At 36.3% G+C, this 14,934-nt stretch overlaps 1 protein-coding gene across 1 annotated transcript in view; it reads right to left on the bottom strand.

Moving 5' to 3' along the window:
- LOC120621097 (non-specific lipid-transfer protein) overlaps positions 1–14,934 on the bottom strand; it is a 57,947-nt gene that overhangs the window by 15,304 nt on the left and 27,709 nt on the right. The window contains exons 4-5 of the mRNA XM_039886435.1: positions 12,945–13,098; positions 907–1,009 (exon numbers count right to left, since the gene is read on the bottom strand). Of these exons, the coding sequence (XP_039742369.1) occupies positions 907–1,009; positions 12,945–13,098 (257 nt within the window). The remainder of the gene's footprint in view (positions 1–906; positions 1,010–12,944; positions 13,099–14,934) is intronic.

Raw genomic sequence — 14,934 nt, 5'->3', positions numbered from 1 at the left:
ACTGCCTTGTTGGTCTCAAAATTAAATCAATAATAAAATCTGAAGATGCCTTTACGTTTGAATCAATGAAAAAAATATTTCATTTTGCCTGAAGAGAATAGCTCTCTTTTTTGGAGAGTTACTGTTAAATTACCTTAGTATGATTATTATCTAGCAAGAACTAATTATTATACATAAAAAATAGATCTGCATGTATAGTATAATTTAAAAAACTCACTCTGTATTGCATGATCCTCATTGTGTAAAACTATGTTCATACACACACAGAGACGTCTAAAAGAATGGCAAGCAGTGTTAACATTTTAGTGAACTCTAACATTTCAGGAGATTTCTAATTTTTGTTTTATATGTTTCTGTATAATGTGATTTTTTAAAAAAATTCACATTATTTTTACCAAAAAAAATTAAAAACTACTCTGAAAAAATCAAGCACAAAAGATTTCTTTTTAAAAGGAGTTTTGACATTAGATAGCTTTAAAGGCTACTTTAAGTATTCTTTTAAACAGTTCTAAGTAAGATCTTTTTAATTCATAATAAAGTTATACCAAAATAAATTAGAATCCCTTTACATAGAAATTTTGTCCATAATTATCATCTCCCTGACAAAGAAGATGGAGAAAAGAGTAACATGGGTTAGCCTTTCCTCTGAAGTTAAGATTTTAACAGCAATTTACTATAGTTATTTATATTATACAACTCAAATCTGGAGATTTATATATCTCTGAAATGCACTCTTACCCGAATTACAAGGAAACCATAACAGATACTCAGAAATCTAAAATACACTCAGTACTTGACAATATGATATAAATTTTCAAATTGTACCACTTCATGGCGACATCTGAAATCTGTATGTGCTCCCTCTAGCCTTAGGGTCTTCCTGGTAGTATTTTATATAAATCTTACCTCTTCAAGCTTTTTCTCAATCTCCTTAAAGATCAAATTTGCCTTAAATCCATCCGTTGCCGAGCTGGTTGGAGCAGCCTGAATTTGGTGAGTTCTAAAAGAACTGAGGGAAAGACTGAATTTCAGTCCATGGAGTCATATATGTACTAGGTTTTTCCACATTTATACAGTAGTCAGTCATTTCAAAAACCCTAAAAACAGAGATGCTGTGACTCTTACCCATAGGAAATTGTTATTAAGTCCATAAAACAAGCTTTACTTCTCTTTTTTTTTTTTTTCAATAATATAAGTGCTCACTAGATGCTAGGTATTATCTTTGAAAATATGGTAAAAGCAAAGAACCTACCTTCATGAAGCTTATATGCTAGTGGGGAAATGAGACAATGAACAAGGAAAAGAAAAGAAAAAAAAAGAGAAGAGAAGAGAAAAGAAAGAGAAAGAAAGAGTTACTATGAAGAAAATAAGGCAGGTTAAGGAGATTTAGAGAAAGTATATTTATGTGTTAGGTGTTCTATTTTAGATCGCCTAGTCAGATAGGCCTCCCTGAGGAGGTGATGCTTAAATTATGTCAATGAGCAAGCCATGTAAAGATTTAGGTGGAGAAGCCAGTTCTTAAAGAACCTAAGGCAAAAACTAGTTTGGCAGTTAAAGGAATTTAACAACCATCTGACTATTGGTTATATGATATCTGGGGAACCACTATAGCTAGATATGACGGAAGGAACACAGTCTTTATAGCTACAAAGGCCTGGGTTGGAATTTGAAGGGCTTCCTCCACTCACTAGCTATATGATTGTGAGCCAGCTACTTCCTCTCTGTGTACCTCTGGTAAGGAGGTAGGGAAGAAGGTGGCGAGTGTCAGTGACTTTGCAGAATTAAATGGAATCCTGTGTGTAAAGTACCTAGCAGAGACCCTGGTTCATGGTTCAAAAGAGAGAGAGAGAGAAAGAGAGAGAGAGAGAGAGAGAGAAAGAAACATGACTGTTAAGGCTTCCAGAGCTTAAGTGTTAGATACAGACAGAAACTCAAAGAGTCTGAGGAGGATGAGGCCACCTAAGGATGTTAGGTGATTCCTCTGACACATTGCAAGCATGCTGGTGGTAGCTGGTATAGAGACTGGAACAACGTGGGAAAGGAATATTTGAAGCAGTCAAGAGTGTGGCAACTGATCAGTAAGTATTTCTTTCTTTACCCCTTATCCTTCCTTCTGTTTTTTTTTTTTTTTTTTTTTGTCTATCCCCACCTGCCCCACCCATCTCTCCTTTCTCTTCCCTTTCCTTCTTTCTATCATTTCATAAATATTTAATGAGTGCTTGCTACATGTTCAAGGCACTGGGAGTATAACAATAAACAAATCAGTCCCTGTCCTTACTGAGTTTACATTCGTCCCATGCAGGAGAAAAAGAAGTACACAGACAAAATAATTGCAAGTATTAGGAATAGCAAACAAAAAGAGGAACCTGCTTTAGATAGGGTGATCAAAGAATGACATCTTTGAGAAGGTGAATTTAAGCTAAGACCCAATTAAAGGAAGAAAAGAAGCTAGTCATTCAAAGAGGAAACTGCCTGAGAGAGAGGGAGTCTGGTATGTTAAAAGAAAGTAAAACATAACCGGTGTCACTAGAGCACACAATAAGTTGGGGGAGAGTGACATGAGATGACACTGGAGAACCAGGCAGGAACCAGATCATGCACACCAAAGTAGGAAATCTGGGAAGCACCGAAATGATTTAAAAAGAGAAGTGATACAGTTTGATTTGTGATTTTTCTTACAACAGTATGCAGAATGAATTGGGGAGAGCAGTACAAAACCAGAGATGGGGAGACAGGAGGCTGCTGGAGTAGTTCAGATAAGATGTGACGGTGGTCTTGGACTACAAGAGAGGCAGTCCGCCAGTGGAGATGGAGAGAAAGAAGTGGATTCAAAAATAAATTTTGGAGACAGAATCCGTAGGCCTTGCTGCTAGGAATGAGAGAGATCTAATGGGGATGGGAAAGGGCAAGGATGATTCAGATGTTCAGCCTGAATAACAGAGGAAGGTAGTGCCATTTATTGATAAAAGAAAGAATGTAGTGGGAGTAGAGGGGATCAAGTTCCATTTAGGCACATTAAGTATGAAATATTTGTGAGAAAAGAAGGCAGTTAGTTAGATATGAGAGTCTGGAGCTCAGAGGAGAGAAGTCTGGGCTGGAGATAAAATGGAGATAATCATCAGCATAATTAAAGTATTTAAAGTAATCCATGGGAACTGATAAGCTCACCTTGAGAGAGTTAAAGAGAAAGAAGAGAGCCCAGGACAACACCCAATGGAAGTCTATTCAGAGGTCTCGGAGAGAAGGGGGAGAGAAGGGGAAGGAGCAGCCAGTGATGCAAGAGGAAAACCAGTAGAGCACGGTGTTACATAAGCCGAGACGGGAGAAAGAATCTGGAGGGAGGAGTAAGCTACATTAGTTTAATACTTCTGAAGGTCAAATACTTGCAGGATTTGGCAAAATGCAGAACACAGGTGACTTTGAGAAAAGTAATTTTAAGGAAGCGGTAGAAGTTAGATTATTGTAATTAAAGAGTAAATAGAAGAAGGAAGGAGACAGTGTAGTTCTTTAGAGACATAACTTTCAGGGGAACAGTGGTCTCTGGGAGGGGTGTGTAGTATCAAGAAAAGTGTGTTTTTGTTTTAAGATGAACATATTGAGCATGTTTGCCTGATGATGGTAATGAAACAAGGAAAAGGAGATAGAAGGAGAGAAGTCCTGACGGGACGAGATCTGTAACAGGAGGAGGAGACTCAAGGGAAGAAAGAGGATAAGATGGGTGCGTCTAGATAAGTTCCTAAGTCTTGAGATAGAAGATGAGGGAGTTTGGGTCTAATGGCTTCCAATATTTCAACAATATATAAGGCAAAATAATCAGCTGAGAATGAGGGAGAAAGGATGGGTAGAGGAACTCTAAGAAGTTGAAAAGTGAGCCTTCCAGAGAAATCATACCACTATCATGAGCAAGGAATAGAACCTGAGCTCCTGCCATACTGAAACCCGTGCAGTTCTCAGACCCCGGGATGCCACCTCACACTTCCAAGCCTCTGACCGTGCTGCTCCCCGTGTCTGGAATACCTCTGTCTTAGCAAATTCCATTTTAACCTCCAAGACCTAGGCCAGGAAGCTCCTTTTCTGTAAAACCCTACTAAATGTCAGCTTCTCAAGGGCAGATGCCACATCTTTCTTAAAAACATAAAAATCTTTATATCTCCAGTTCTCACAAGTATTCAGAAATAGTGACTAAATTGAATGGAAATTACACCGAATTCTCCCTTACCTAAATCCTAATTTTTTCCTGTTCCATTTACAACAATATTATCTATGGTACACCATCTTCTCTGTCAAAAGTCTGAATGAGCAACCTAAACTCAGGGAGTTTGGGTCTAATGGCTTCCAATATTTAAAATCAGGTAGCCATGACTGGTCTTCCACAAGTCAATTTCATTTCATTAATGGTCCAACTCTTCAGCTTTTAATCATCATTCCCTTCACCAAGCTTGATGCTTCCTAACTGTACATGATAAAATAATAACAGATACTAGTAGCACTTTTCGTTACACAAAATATTTTGATAATTTGTGGGCCAGAGTCCAGATAACAAGCTCCCACAGGTCACAGATCTCTCTTTATTTTGCTTGTTTTGAAAAGCTTATCAATTTAATGGTTAACCAATTTTTCATATTAGAAAAAAAGTTAATATATAAAATGTTTTATCAATATTTTCTGAAAATCCTTCATACTTTATAATTTATTTGATATGTGCCCTGCTCTAAGGAAACCGAATATAATAACTTAAGCAAACTTGGAAAAGGATTCTCTTCATGATTTCTTTATATACAGTTATTTTAGTGAAAACTAAAGTCTGATTTTTTTAAACTTAACTTATCCACAAGTTTTCTGAAATAAATCAGGTACCTAAAATATTGGAAGGGACTTTGAAGATTAATTATTAGGTATATGAATTCCCTCTATGCTTCCTGAAAATTTTCACCTAAGGCCTAGAATACAGGCACCACTTCAACAACGTCAAAGATCAGAAGCACAGAGTAGCCAACGAAATAGGAACTTTGCACTCAGATGAAGGTTAGAATCTTGATTGCTACCACTTAAAACTCTCTTTAGATGAGGTGTTTTATCTCTGATCATGAATCTCCTCATCTGTAAACAAGGTATAAGATCTACCACTTGGGGCTTTTATGAAGATTAAACAAAGTACATATGAAGCACCTAGCAAGGTCCTAGAACACAGCAGGCCCTTGAAAAGTGGTAGTTAAAATAACCACTGCACCTCAATAATAAAAAGACAAATAACCCATTTTTCAAATGACAAAAAAATCTGAATAGATATTTCTCCAAAGATATACAAATGGCCAGCCAGTAAGCAAATAATAAGATACTCAACATCATTAGACATTAGGGGAATGCAAGTCAAAACCATAATGAGATACCATTTTGCACCCATAGGAGCTAAAATTAAAAAGCAAACAATAACAAGTGTTGGTGAGGATGTAGAAAAACTGGAATCCTTATAATAGAATATTTTTCGGCTATAAAAAGAAATGAAGTACAGGCATATCACGTTTCACTGCATTTTGCTTTACTGCACTTCACAGATACTGCAGTTTTCACAAATTGAAGGTCTGAGGCAAGGCTGTGTTGAGCGTGTCTACCAGTGCCATCTTCCAACGGATTTGCTCACTTTGTGTTTCTATGCCACATTTTGTTAATTCTCACAATGTTTCAAACATTTTCGTTATTATTATATTGGTTACCATCACCTGTGATCAGTGATCTTTGACGTTACTATTGTAACTGTGCTCATATAAGACGGTGAACTAAGTTAATAAATGTTGTGTGTGTTCCGACTGTTCCACTAACCGGCCATTCTCCCATCTCAGCTCCTTTCCTTGGGCCTCCTTATTTCCCTAGACACAACAATATTGAAATTAGGCCAATTAATAACCCTTCAATGGACTCTTAAGTGTTCAAGTGAAAGAAAGAGTCACAAGTCTCTCACTTTAAATCACAAGCTAGAAATGATTAAGTTTAGTGAGGAAGGCATGTCAAAAGCCAAGACAGGCGTAAAGATAGGCCTCTTGTGCCAAACAGCCAAATTGTAAAACAAAAAAAGGAAAAGTTCTTGAAGGAAATTGAAAGAGCTACTCTAGTGAACACATGAATGATGAGAAACCGAAACAGGCTTACTGCTGATATGCAGAAAGTTGTAGTGGTCTGGATAGAAGATCAAACCATCCCTTAAACCAAAGCCTAATTCAAAGCAAGGCCCCAACTCTCTTCAATCCATGAAGGCTGAAAGGGATGAGGAAGCTGCAGAACAAAAGTTGGAAGCTAGCAGAGGTTGGTTTGTGAGGTTTAAGGAAAGCAGCAGTCTCCATAACATAAAAGTGCAAGGTGAAACAGCAAGTTATCCAGACGATCAAGCTAAGATAATTAATGACAGCTGCTACACTAAACAACATATTTTCAATGCAGACAAAACAGTCTTATATTGGAAGAAGATGTCATTTAGGACTTTCATAGTTAGAGAGGAGAAGACGATGCCTGGCTTCAAACCTTCAAAGGACAGGCTGATTCTCTTGTTAGGGACTCAAGTAGCTGGTAACTTTAAAGTAGCTGGTAACTTTAAGTTGAAGTCAATGCTCTTTTACAATACCTAAGATCCTGGGGCCTTTAAGAATTATGCTAAATCTACTCTGCCTGTGATTTATAAACAGAAACACAAAGCCTGGATGACAGCACATTTACATGATTTACTGAATATTTTAAGTCCATTGTTGAGACATACTGCTCAGAAAAAAACACTCCTTTCAAAACTTTACTGCTCACTGACCTGGTCACCCAAGAGCTCTGATTGAGATGTACAATAAGATTAATGTTTTCATGCCTGCTAACACAAGATACATTCTGCAGCCCAAGGATCAAGAAGCAATTTAGACTTTCAAGTCTTACTATTTAAGAAATACATTCTGTAAAGCTATAGCTGCCATAGTGATTCTTTTGATGAATCTTAGCAAAAGAAACTGAAAACTCTCTGGAAAGGATTCACCATTCTACATGCTATTAAGAACATTCATTATTCATGCGAAGAGGTCAACATACTAACATTAATAAAAGTCTGAAGAAAGTTGACTCCAACCCTCATGGATGACTTTGAGCGGTTCAAGGAAGTAACTGCAGATGTGATGGTAATGGCAAGAGAAATTGAATTGGAAGTGGAACCTGAAGATGTGACTGAATTGCTACAATCTCATGATAAAATTTTAATGGATGAGGAGTTGCTTCTTATGGATGAGCAAAGAAAGTAATTTCTTGATATGAAATCTACTCCTGGTGAAGATGCTGTGAAGACTGTTAGAATGACAACAAAGTATTTACGATATTACACAAACTTCATTGATAAAGCAATTGAGAGAACTGACTCCAATTTTGAAAGAAGTTCTACTTATCAAATGGTATCTGCTACAGAGAAATCATTCATGAGAAGAAGAGTCAACAGATGTGGCAAACTTCACTGCTGTCTTATTTTAAGGAATTACCACAGCCACCCAACCTTCAGCAAACCAATGACCTGATCAGTCAGCAGCCATCAACACTGAGGCAAAACCTTCCTCCAGCAAAAAGATTACCCCTTGCTGAAGGCTCAAACGATAGCATTTTTTTAGCAAAAAAAAATATTTTTTAATTAAGGTATGCACATTGATTTTAAGACGTAATGCCAATGCACACTTAGTATACTACAGTAACTGTAAACATAACTTTTACATGTACTGGGAAACAAAAAAATTAGCATTACTTGCTTTATTGTAATAATCACTTTACTGTGGTGGTCTGGAACTGAACCAGCAGTATCTCTGAGGTGTGCTTGTATTATAGTCATTCTTATAGCACGGATGAACCTTGAAAACATCCTGCTAAATGAAAGCATCAGTCACGAAAGGCCACATATTATATGATTTCATTTATATGAAATGTCCAGAACAGGCAAATTCATAGAGACAGAAAGTAGATTAATGGTTGCCAGAGCCTACAAGGAGTAGGGCTGGGGAGTGACAGCTAATGGATACATGGTTTCTTTTTGGGGTGATGTTCTAAAATTGACTATGGTGATGACTGCAAACTGTGATATACTAAAGGGCTAAAAGCCACCGAATGTACACTCAAAATGAGTGGATTGTGTGGCATGTGATTTATGTCTCAATAAAGGTATCGATATTTTTTTAAACCGTTGCTGTTTATAAAGAATATAGTGTTTAGGAAGAATATAGAATTCTACATTTTAATCACACCTCCTATCCCTAAACCTCACATTTTACCAGTGATCAATTTGTTCTAATTAGAGATGACTGTGCAGGCAAATGATCCCAACAGAAACAGAAATCCAGCCAAAAGAGCCAAATTGTGAACTTCATTGAGTTAGATACGTTTTCCATTCTGACCTAAAAATTAAAGTTCATTTTTTCCAAATCCCTACATGATATTTACAGTTTAATAAATATAACCAATTTCCACCATTTGACCAATGATGAAAACTAGAGAAATAGGAAAGAAAAAAGGAAAATGCACAGGGAAATCAAAAATCAAGTTTATTGAGCAACTACAATGGATGGCAGGTATTTTTGCTGTTGTTAGTTTTCTAATCCCTGAAGTAAATATTTTTGCTCTTTTCTGAGGAAAAGGTTAACATGCCAAAGCAGGCAGTGTGGTGGAAAAGTTAATGGGGTGCTCTTTCCACTGACCAACACTGCCTTTCTGATAATTCCAATCTATAAAAAATTAAAGATATTGCAGACATGTGGCATTTAAGTAGTTTTATAATATCCTCATTCTAACTGCTCACTGGTGGCAATGAGAGCATGGAAACAGATATAAATCACATTAGATTTCTGCATGTAGTTCATAAACACCTCTTTTAAAATGAAACTAAGATTGTGTGTGTGTGTGTCCACTGCTGTCTCTTGAAAAGGCCTAAAATAAAAACAAGCACTTGGCTAACACTGTGGTTTTAAAATTCCCTTCTCCACTAAAAGGAACCAGGGCTCCTTGGAGAAATGGCTGATCCTCCGGCTAGGGCATAAAAGTACAGGATAAGCCTGGAGTATCTTCTTGAGCTAGAAAGTAACTACTAAAAGGAATCATGAGACAATAATGCGTCAGCAAGAAAGAGCTCCCACTGGCCAAAGCAGGGACATTTTGAGTATCAAAAGAAATATCAATGAATTATAAGCCACTGAATGAAATAAGAATTCATGAGTTCATACTGATATATTTATCAATAGATAAATAGATATAGATAGAAATAAATTTTAAAATGGAGAAGAGAAACTCTCCTTTACAGCAGAACACCACTTAATAAATATAAGGAATGACGACGTTAGAAAAAATTCGTCAGTGGATGCTGAAAACAAATGGGTAATGGGTAAAAATTTTATGAGGAACAGTATATTTATATAATTTCAAGGCATCTCACCACAAATTACTTATTAACTAACTACAAAGGAAAAAACAGTAACTTTTCAGAGGAAAACATGGTAGATACCACTTCAACCAAGTGATCAAAGCTAAATATCACCAACACGGAACAACCAACATCATGTGCCTCCATACATGATGCGCTAAGGACACAACTTCAGTGGTATTCCTACAAAAAATGTATAACCTGAATCTGATTATGAGAAAATATCAGACAAATGAGGGACATTCTCCTCTTAAAGAATGTACTTGTAGTCTTCAAAAAAGTCCAGGTCAAACAATACAAAGAAAGGCTCAGGGAGTGTTTCGGATTAAAGGAAACTAAAGAGACATGGCAGATAAACGCATTCAGGATCCTAGAATGGATCCTGGACAAGGAGAAAAAAAGAAAGTTTACAGTATCTTTTATAAAGATATTATTGGGACAATTGAATGGTGAATATGTTCTTTGAGTTAGGTAATAGTATTGCATAAACATTAAATTTCTGATTTTTTAAAACTATACTGTGGTTAAGTATGTCCTTGTTTTTAGAAATGCACAGTAAAATATTTAAGGATAAAGAAGTATAATGTCTCTAACTTTCAAATATTTCAGAAAAAATATGCATATATCTATAAATATATGTAGAAAAAAATGGTAAACAAATGAGAAAAAATATAAACAACTGGCAAATCTGAATACAAGGTATATGGAAGTTCTTGTATTATTCTTGTAATTTTTTCCTGTATTTTAGAAGTTCTGTAAAAAAAGGGGGGTCCTAATTAAAATAGAAATTTAGAAAATGAATAAGTTAATCACCTACAATCACACTATTCCAACAAGTTTCCTATACTCATTTTTTCATATTGCTTCTTCTAGTCCCTGTTTATGAGCACACACACAGTTGTAATCATTACATGGATGTAATTTTTACTTCTAACTTTTAACTTCTTATATTACTTAGGCTTTTTACCTGTTGAGTTAAACTTACAAGATAATTTAGGTCATTTTCCATTAAAAAAAAAAGCCCAGCAATCCAAACATGACTCAGCCGAGGAATGGACAAACTGTGGGACATCCATACAATGGAATATTACCCAGCAATAAAAAGGAAAAAATTACTGATACACACAATCTAGAGCACAATATAATATAACCACAAGATCTTTTGTTAAAACTTATCTTCTGTAGGATAAGTTCCAAACTCCTCAACAACAAAGCATTTGATGCATTTCGAAACCATGATCCAATCTACTGTGAGAGCTGCATCCTCTGTCACCTACAAACTACAGACTCTGCCCCTCAACCAGGCACACACAAAATAATCTACTCTCCATGTACACAGCACAACCTCCTACAAACCCTCCCTGTATTTTTAAAACACTGTAAAGGCCCGGAATGCCCTTCCTCTACCCTTCTGCTGGGCAATCCTCATCATCCCCATTTAAATTTACCTTCTTCATCATAACTTCTTCCTCTGGGCCCTAGAGCATTTTGAAAAAAAGTATGTTTGCCTTTCCCACATACTTAAAGGACCATACTTGGGGACCTAAGCATGCAGCAGTTGCTCCATCAAAGTTAGCTAAATGAGAAACTAAGCAAATCAGATCATGTGCAACGGGTACCTTAAAATAACTTTGTTTACAACCAAACCACAGACTCATTTTAAAACTACATTTGCACCGTCAGAGTTAGAATTGTTTTCTCAACTTTGCCTCTGGAATGAGTTATATTTTATCACTAAAACTATCAATAATATCGTTAATATTTCAAACCAATTTCTTGTCAACGTATCATCTGGATTTTTCATACTCTGCCTGCCCAGAAATATCAATCGTGGTTACCATGAAAAATTCTATATCTCCATTACTTAGTCTCCTGAAAATAAAAGAACTATGAGAATTCCATGTTTAAAATATAATTTATTGACCAAAATTTATAACCTTCTATTCTGAGAAAATTAGACAGCTACATTAATATCCTGACTCTGGTAGTTCTTTATAGTTTGGCTTTTATTGAGGGTTTTCGACTACAAATATCAACTAGATGGAATTTCAGAGGACAGTGCAGTACCAGTGAATCAGATTTCGGAGGAAACTTAATATTTAACATCTTAACATCTTTTTATTTGATTTAATCCGATAAAAATTGACCCACTATAAGGGAGATCCTCTGAGAGGTGGGGAGAAGTCAGTCAGTCTTAGGCCTCAAGGATTTCATATCATAAAGGGAATAAAAACAAGCTAGATACTCTACAACTGAACCAAAATTAAATAAGGACCCAAGAGGTACAAAGTGCTGTGTATATTTAAAGGGAGATGGTATCTGAGATGAGCCTTAACAGATAGTTTTCACAATGGAAATGATATGCCAGGCAGAGAAAGAAGAGTGAAAGGGCAGAGAAGAGACTGAAGAGCTTGCAAAACATAAGAATATAAAGAATTCTGTTAATGAAGTGTGCTGCATATCCTTTGTGGAAGCACAGTGTGAATAAATAATTACCAACAATTTCAGTTGAAAGTGATGAAAGCTACAGCAGGGTTAAAGAGAACAAAAATGAAAAATAAAGACAAGGACACGTCACAATTTCATAATCAGATTATTGGTGGCCTTACCTGACCTCTGTGGTGAGGTCTGAATAGACTGTAAGATATTTCAGCATGGTAAAACAAAGGTGGCTCAATGTAAAAGGCTCATTATGAACGGAAGGAATTAAGAAAGGCGAGCAAAAAAATAGATTTTTCAGAATATAGAAGACCTGAATGTTTGCTGACAGAGAGAAAGGAGCAGATGGAAAGGTAAAGATGGAAAGATTCAAAAATGAGAGGGTACACTTAGTTTTTGCAATAAAGTTACAGAAAGTTGTTGGAAAGACTAGCATGAAAAGAAGAAAGCTGGGCCCTGGAAAGGAAAAGTGAACTTTTTTCCTCTAGGAAGGAGGAGCACTTCTCTGAGAGAAAAGCAAGTTAGTTGAGAGATCCTGAAAGGCTTGGGGAAAAAAAGTACTTTAGAGATTTGAGGAGCACAGAGATTTGACAAGGACAGGAAGAAAATCAAGAGACAAATAAAATGGATTCCAGCAGCAGTGAGGCTTAGCTGGATTCAAAAATGTAAATTTGCAGAGATCCAATCAGCATAGTTGATGACTTTCTCCAAACAATCTCAGAAGCCTGGGAGGCTGTGGAATGAAAGCAAACTGTGGGAAAGGAAATCAAAAAGTGACTTGAATAAATTAAAAGTACTCAGGTTGGCAGGGCTGAGACAAGTACCCTAGTCAGCTCCCACATCTAGTTCAGCAAACTCTTTTGACTGTGTTGACTCGTTTTTGAACAAAATCTTCCTAAGACTGGTTATGTTTAAAAGCTAATGGCCAGTTTTAAAGTTTTAAAGCCATGCTATTACAGCAATGTAATGACATACTTAGTCTTTGAGTACTAAAACAATAAAATTAGGACTTTTGACATATAAAACGTCTTCAGCTATGAAAAGTCAGAAATATTCATTGCTAGACAAAACCCATAATGCCACTTACCTGACAGCTTCGGGAAAACCCATCTTGTAGAGTGTGACAACTACAGCTCCTCCAAGGCCCAAATTATGCTGCAGAGCAACCTTTGCACCAGGAACTTGTCTTTTTCCGGCTTCCCCTCTCAGCTGCCAGCAGAGCTCAGCGCACTGAGCCAGACCTAACAAATCGAACACAGAGCAGTCAGATTCTGTTTAGAAAGCTGCCTCAATAGCTTTCTCAAGCCAGACACAGGTTAATATTTAATTGTGACTTTAATTAAGCCGAGACATTTGCTTAAATAATAACTTCTCTTAAAAGCACTGATGGTTTTGCACCTAGTTTTCTTCCCCTAAGTAATCTCTGAATTTAGACAGTATTTAGGCTTAAGAACTTCTCTGCACTCTTTAAATTTATCCAATTTGTCATTTTCTGGCCATGTTCAAAGAGAAAACACTGAATACACAGTTCTCTGGCCCAGGCAAAACAGCATAAAAGTAATTTAACTAATTTTGCCATTTTTATGTATCAAAAAAAAAAAAACCACTAGGATCTGGGAGTTCATTTTCCCTAAAACATTCAGCTGGTATGGAAATTTTCCTATTATTTTCCCCAAACAGCTTGCAACAAGAATGAATTGATTTCCAAACCTATACGTAGCTATTCACAAGAATAGGCCTGGATTCACAAGAATAGCTTTGTTCCCTAGACAATAAAATCAAAGGTTTTTAGAGCTGAAAAGAACTTAATCACGTAAGCACTGAGAAACTGTAATATGAAGTAATTTCTGATGGCTACAAAACAGGCTAATTCCAGAGCTGAGATTAGAACCCAGGTCTCCTAATTTACACTTGTCTGTCTTTCTACCAGACCAGTTATTCAAGGATAACCAAATTAAGACTGTTCTATCAGGATAGACTGGTTTCCTCCTCCTGGAGGCAGAGCTTCACAAGTCTACTTACAATGTCTGTTCTCTTTCACCCACACTCCCAATCACAACTTCGGATTCCTGAGTACTTGGTGACAGTGTCCTGGTACAAACCTCAACCTCCTCAAGAAATTTAAATGCCACTTCTCATTTCCAAGCAGTGTCTATAATTTTACACAATATATCTTAAACCCTGCTTTAAAATACTCAACTCTTCATCCTGTAATAATTTTTTGAATTGTGAACATTTAAAATATTAATTAAGAAGGTCAAAATAAATGATTTTACCAATATATCCAACCTTTGGGGTGATCAATTTCACTACAAAGCCATATAAAAAGTTCAAACATTTAATAAATATGTAAGACCAAAAAAAGTATTCAAACTGGTTTAATATACACATGGGTGAGGAAATACTTCTAGTTTTCATCACGGAAGAATAAATAGTTTACAAATATTTGAGAAAGTACTCAACCTCACCTTGATCATATCAAAGAGAATGATACCATTTTTAACAAATCAAACTGGTAAGCATGTTTAAAAATGGAACTAACAATGCCGAAGAGGCTGTGGCAAACAGCCACCTACATAACGTACTGGTGGAGAGTTCAAACCAGTACAACCTTTTGAAAAGCAATGTAAAAAATTATTAAGAACTTTTAGAATGCCCTGAAAACCGTTCTATGGAAAAAATCAAGTGTAGGGGTTCAGAACAGGCCTCCCCAAAATGTGCCACTATGGCATGTGAATTATTTTGAGCTAAAAGTAATCAAAACCCTGCAGGCTCATAAGAAACTTTTACCTCTCAAAGAATTTAAATTAGGGACCTTGCCCATAACAAGAGTTATCATCAAAAATAACTTTTTTTGGCCTAAGCATATGGGAGGGCAAACTACTAATTACTGAACATCTGCTCTTCTTATTGTCCTGCAATGACCTTCCTCCCCTTTGAAGCTCCAAGGCACCTTATCTCAGGCTCAGAATATCATATATACCTCATTTTCCATTTCTGTCTTTGAACCTCTTATCTATGCAGGGTCTCTGACTCTCTCAGGTATGTGGGGTTTCCATGCATATGTATGTAATTAA

This window comes from Pteropus medius, unplaced genomic scaffold, assembly GCF_902729225.1.
Source record: "Pteropus medius unplaced genomic scaffold, Ma_sr-lr_union100, whole genome shotgun sequence".
NCBI lineage: Eukaryota > Metazoa > Chordata > Mammalia > Chiroptera > Pteropodidae > Pteropus > Pteropus medius.
This window is presented reverse-complemented; position numbering and strand designations above follow the sequence as displayed.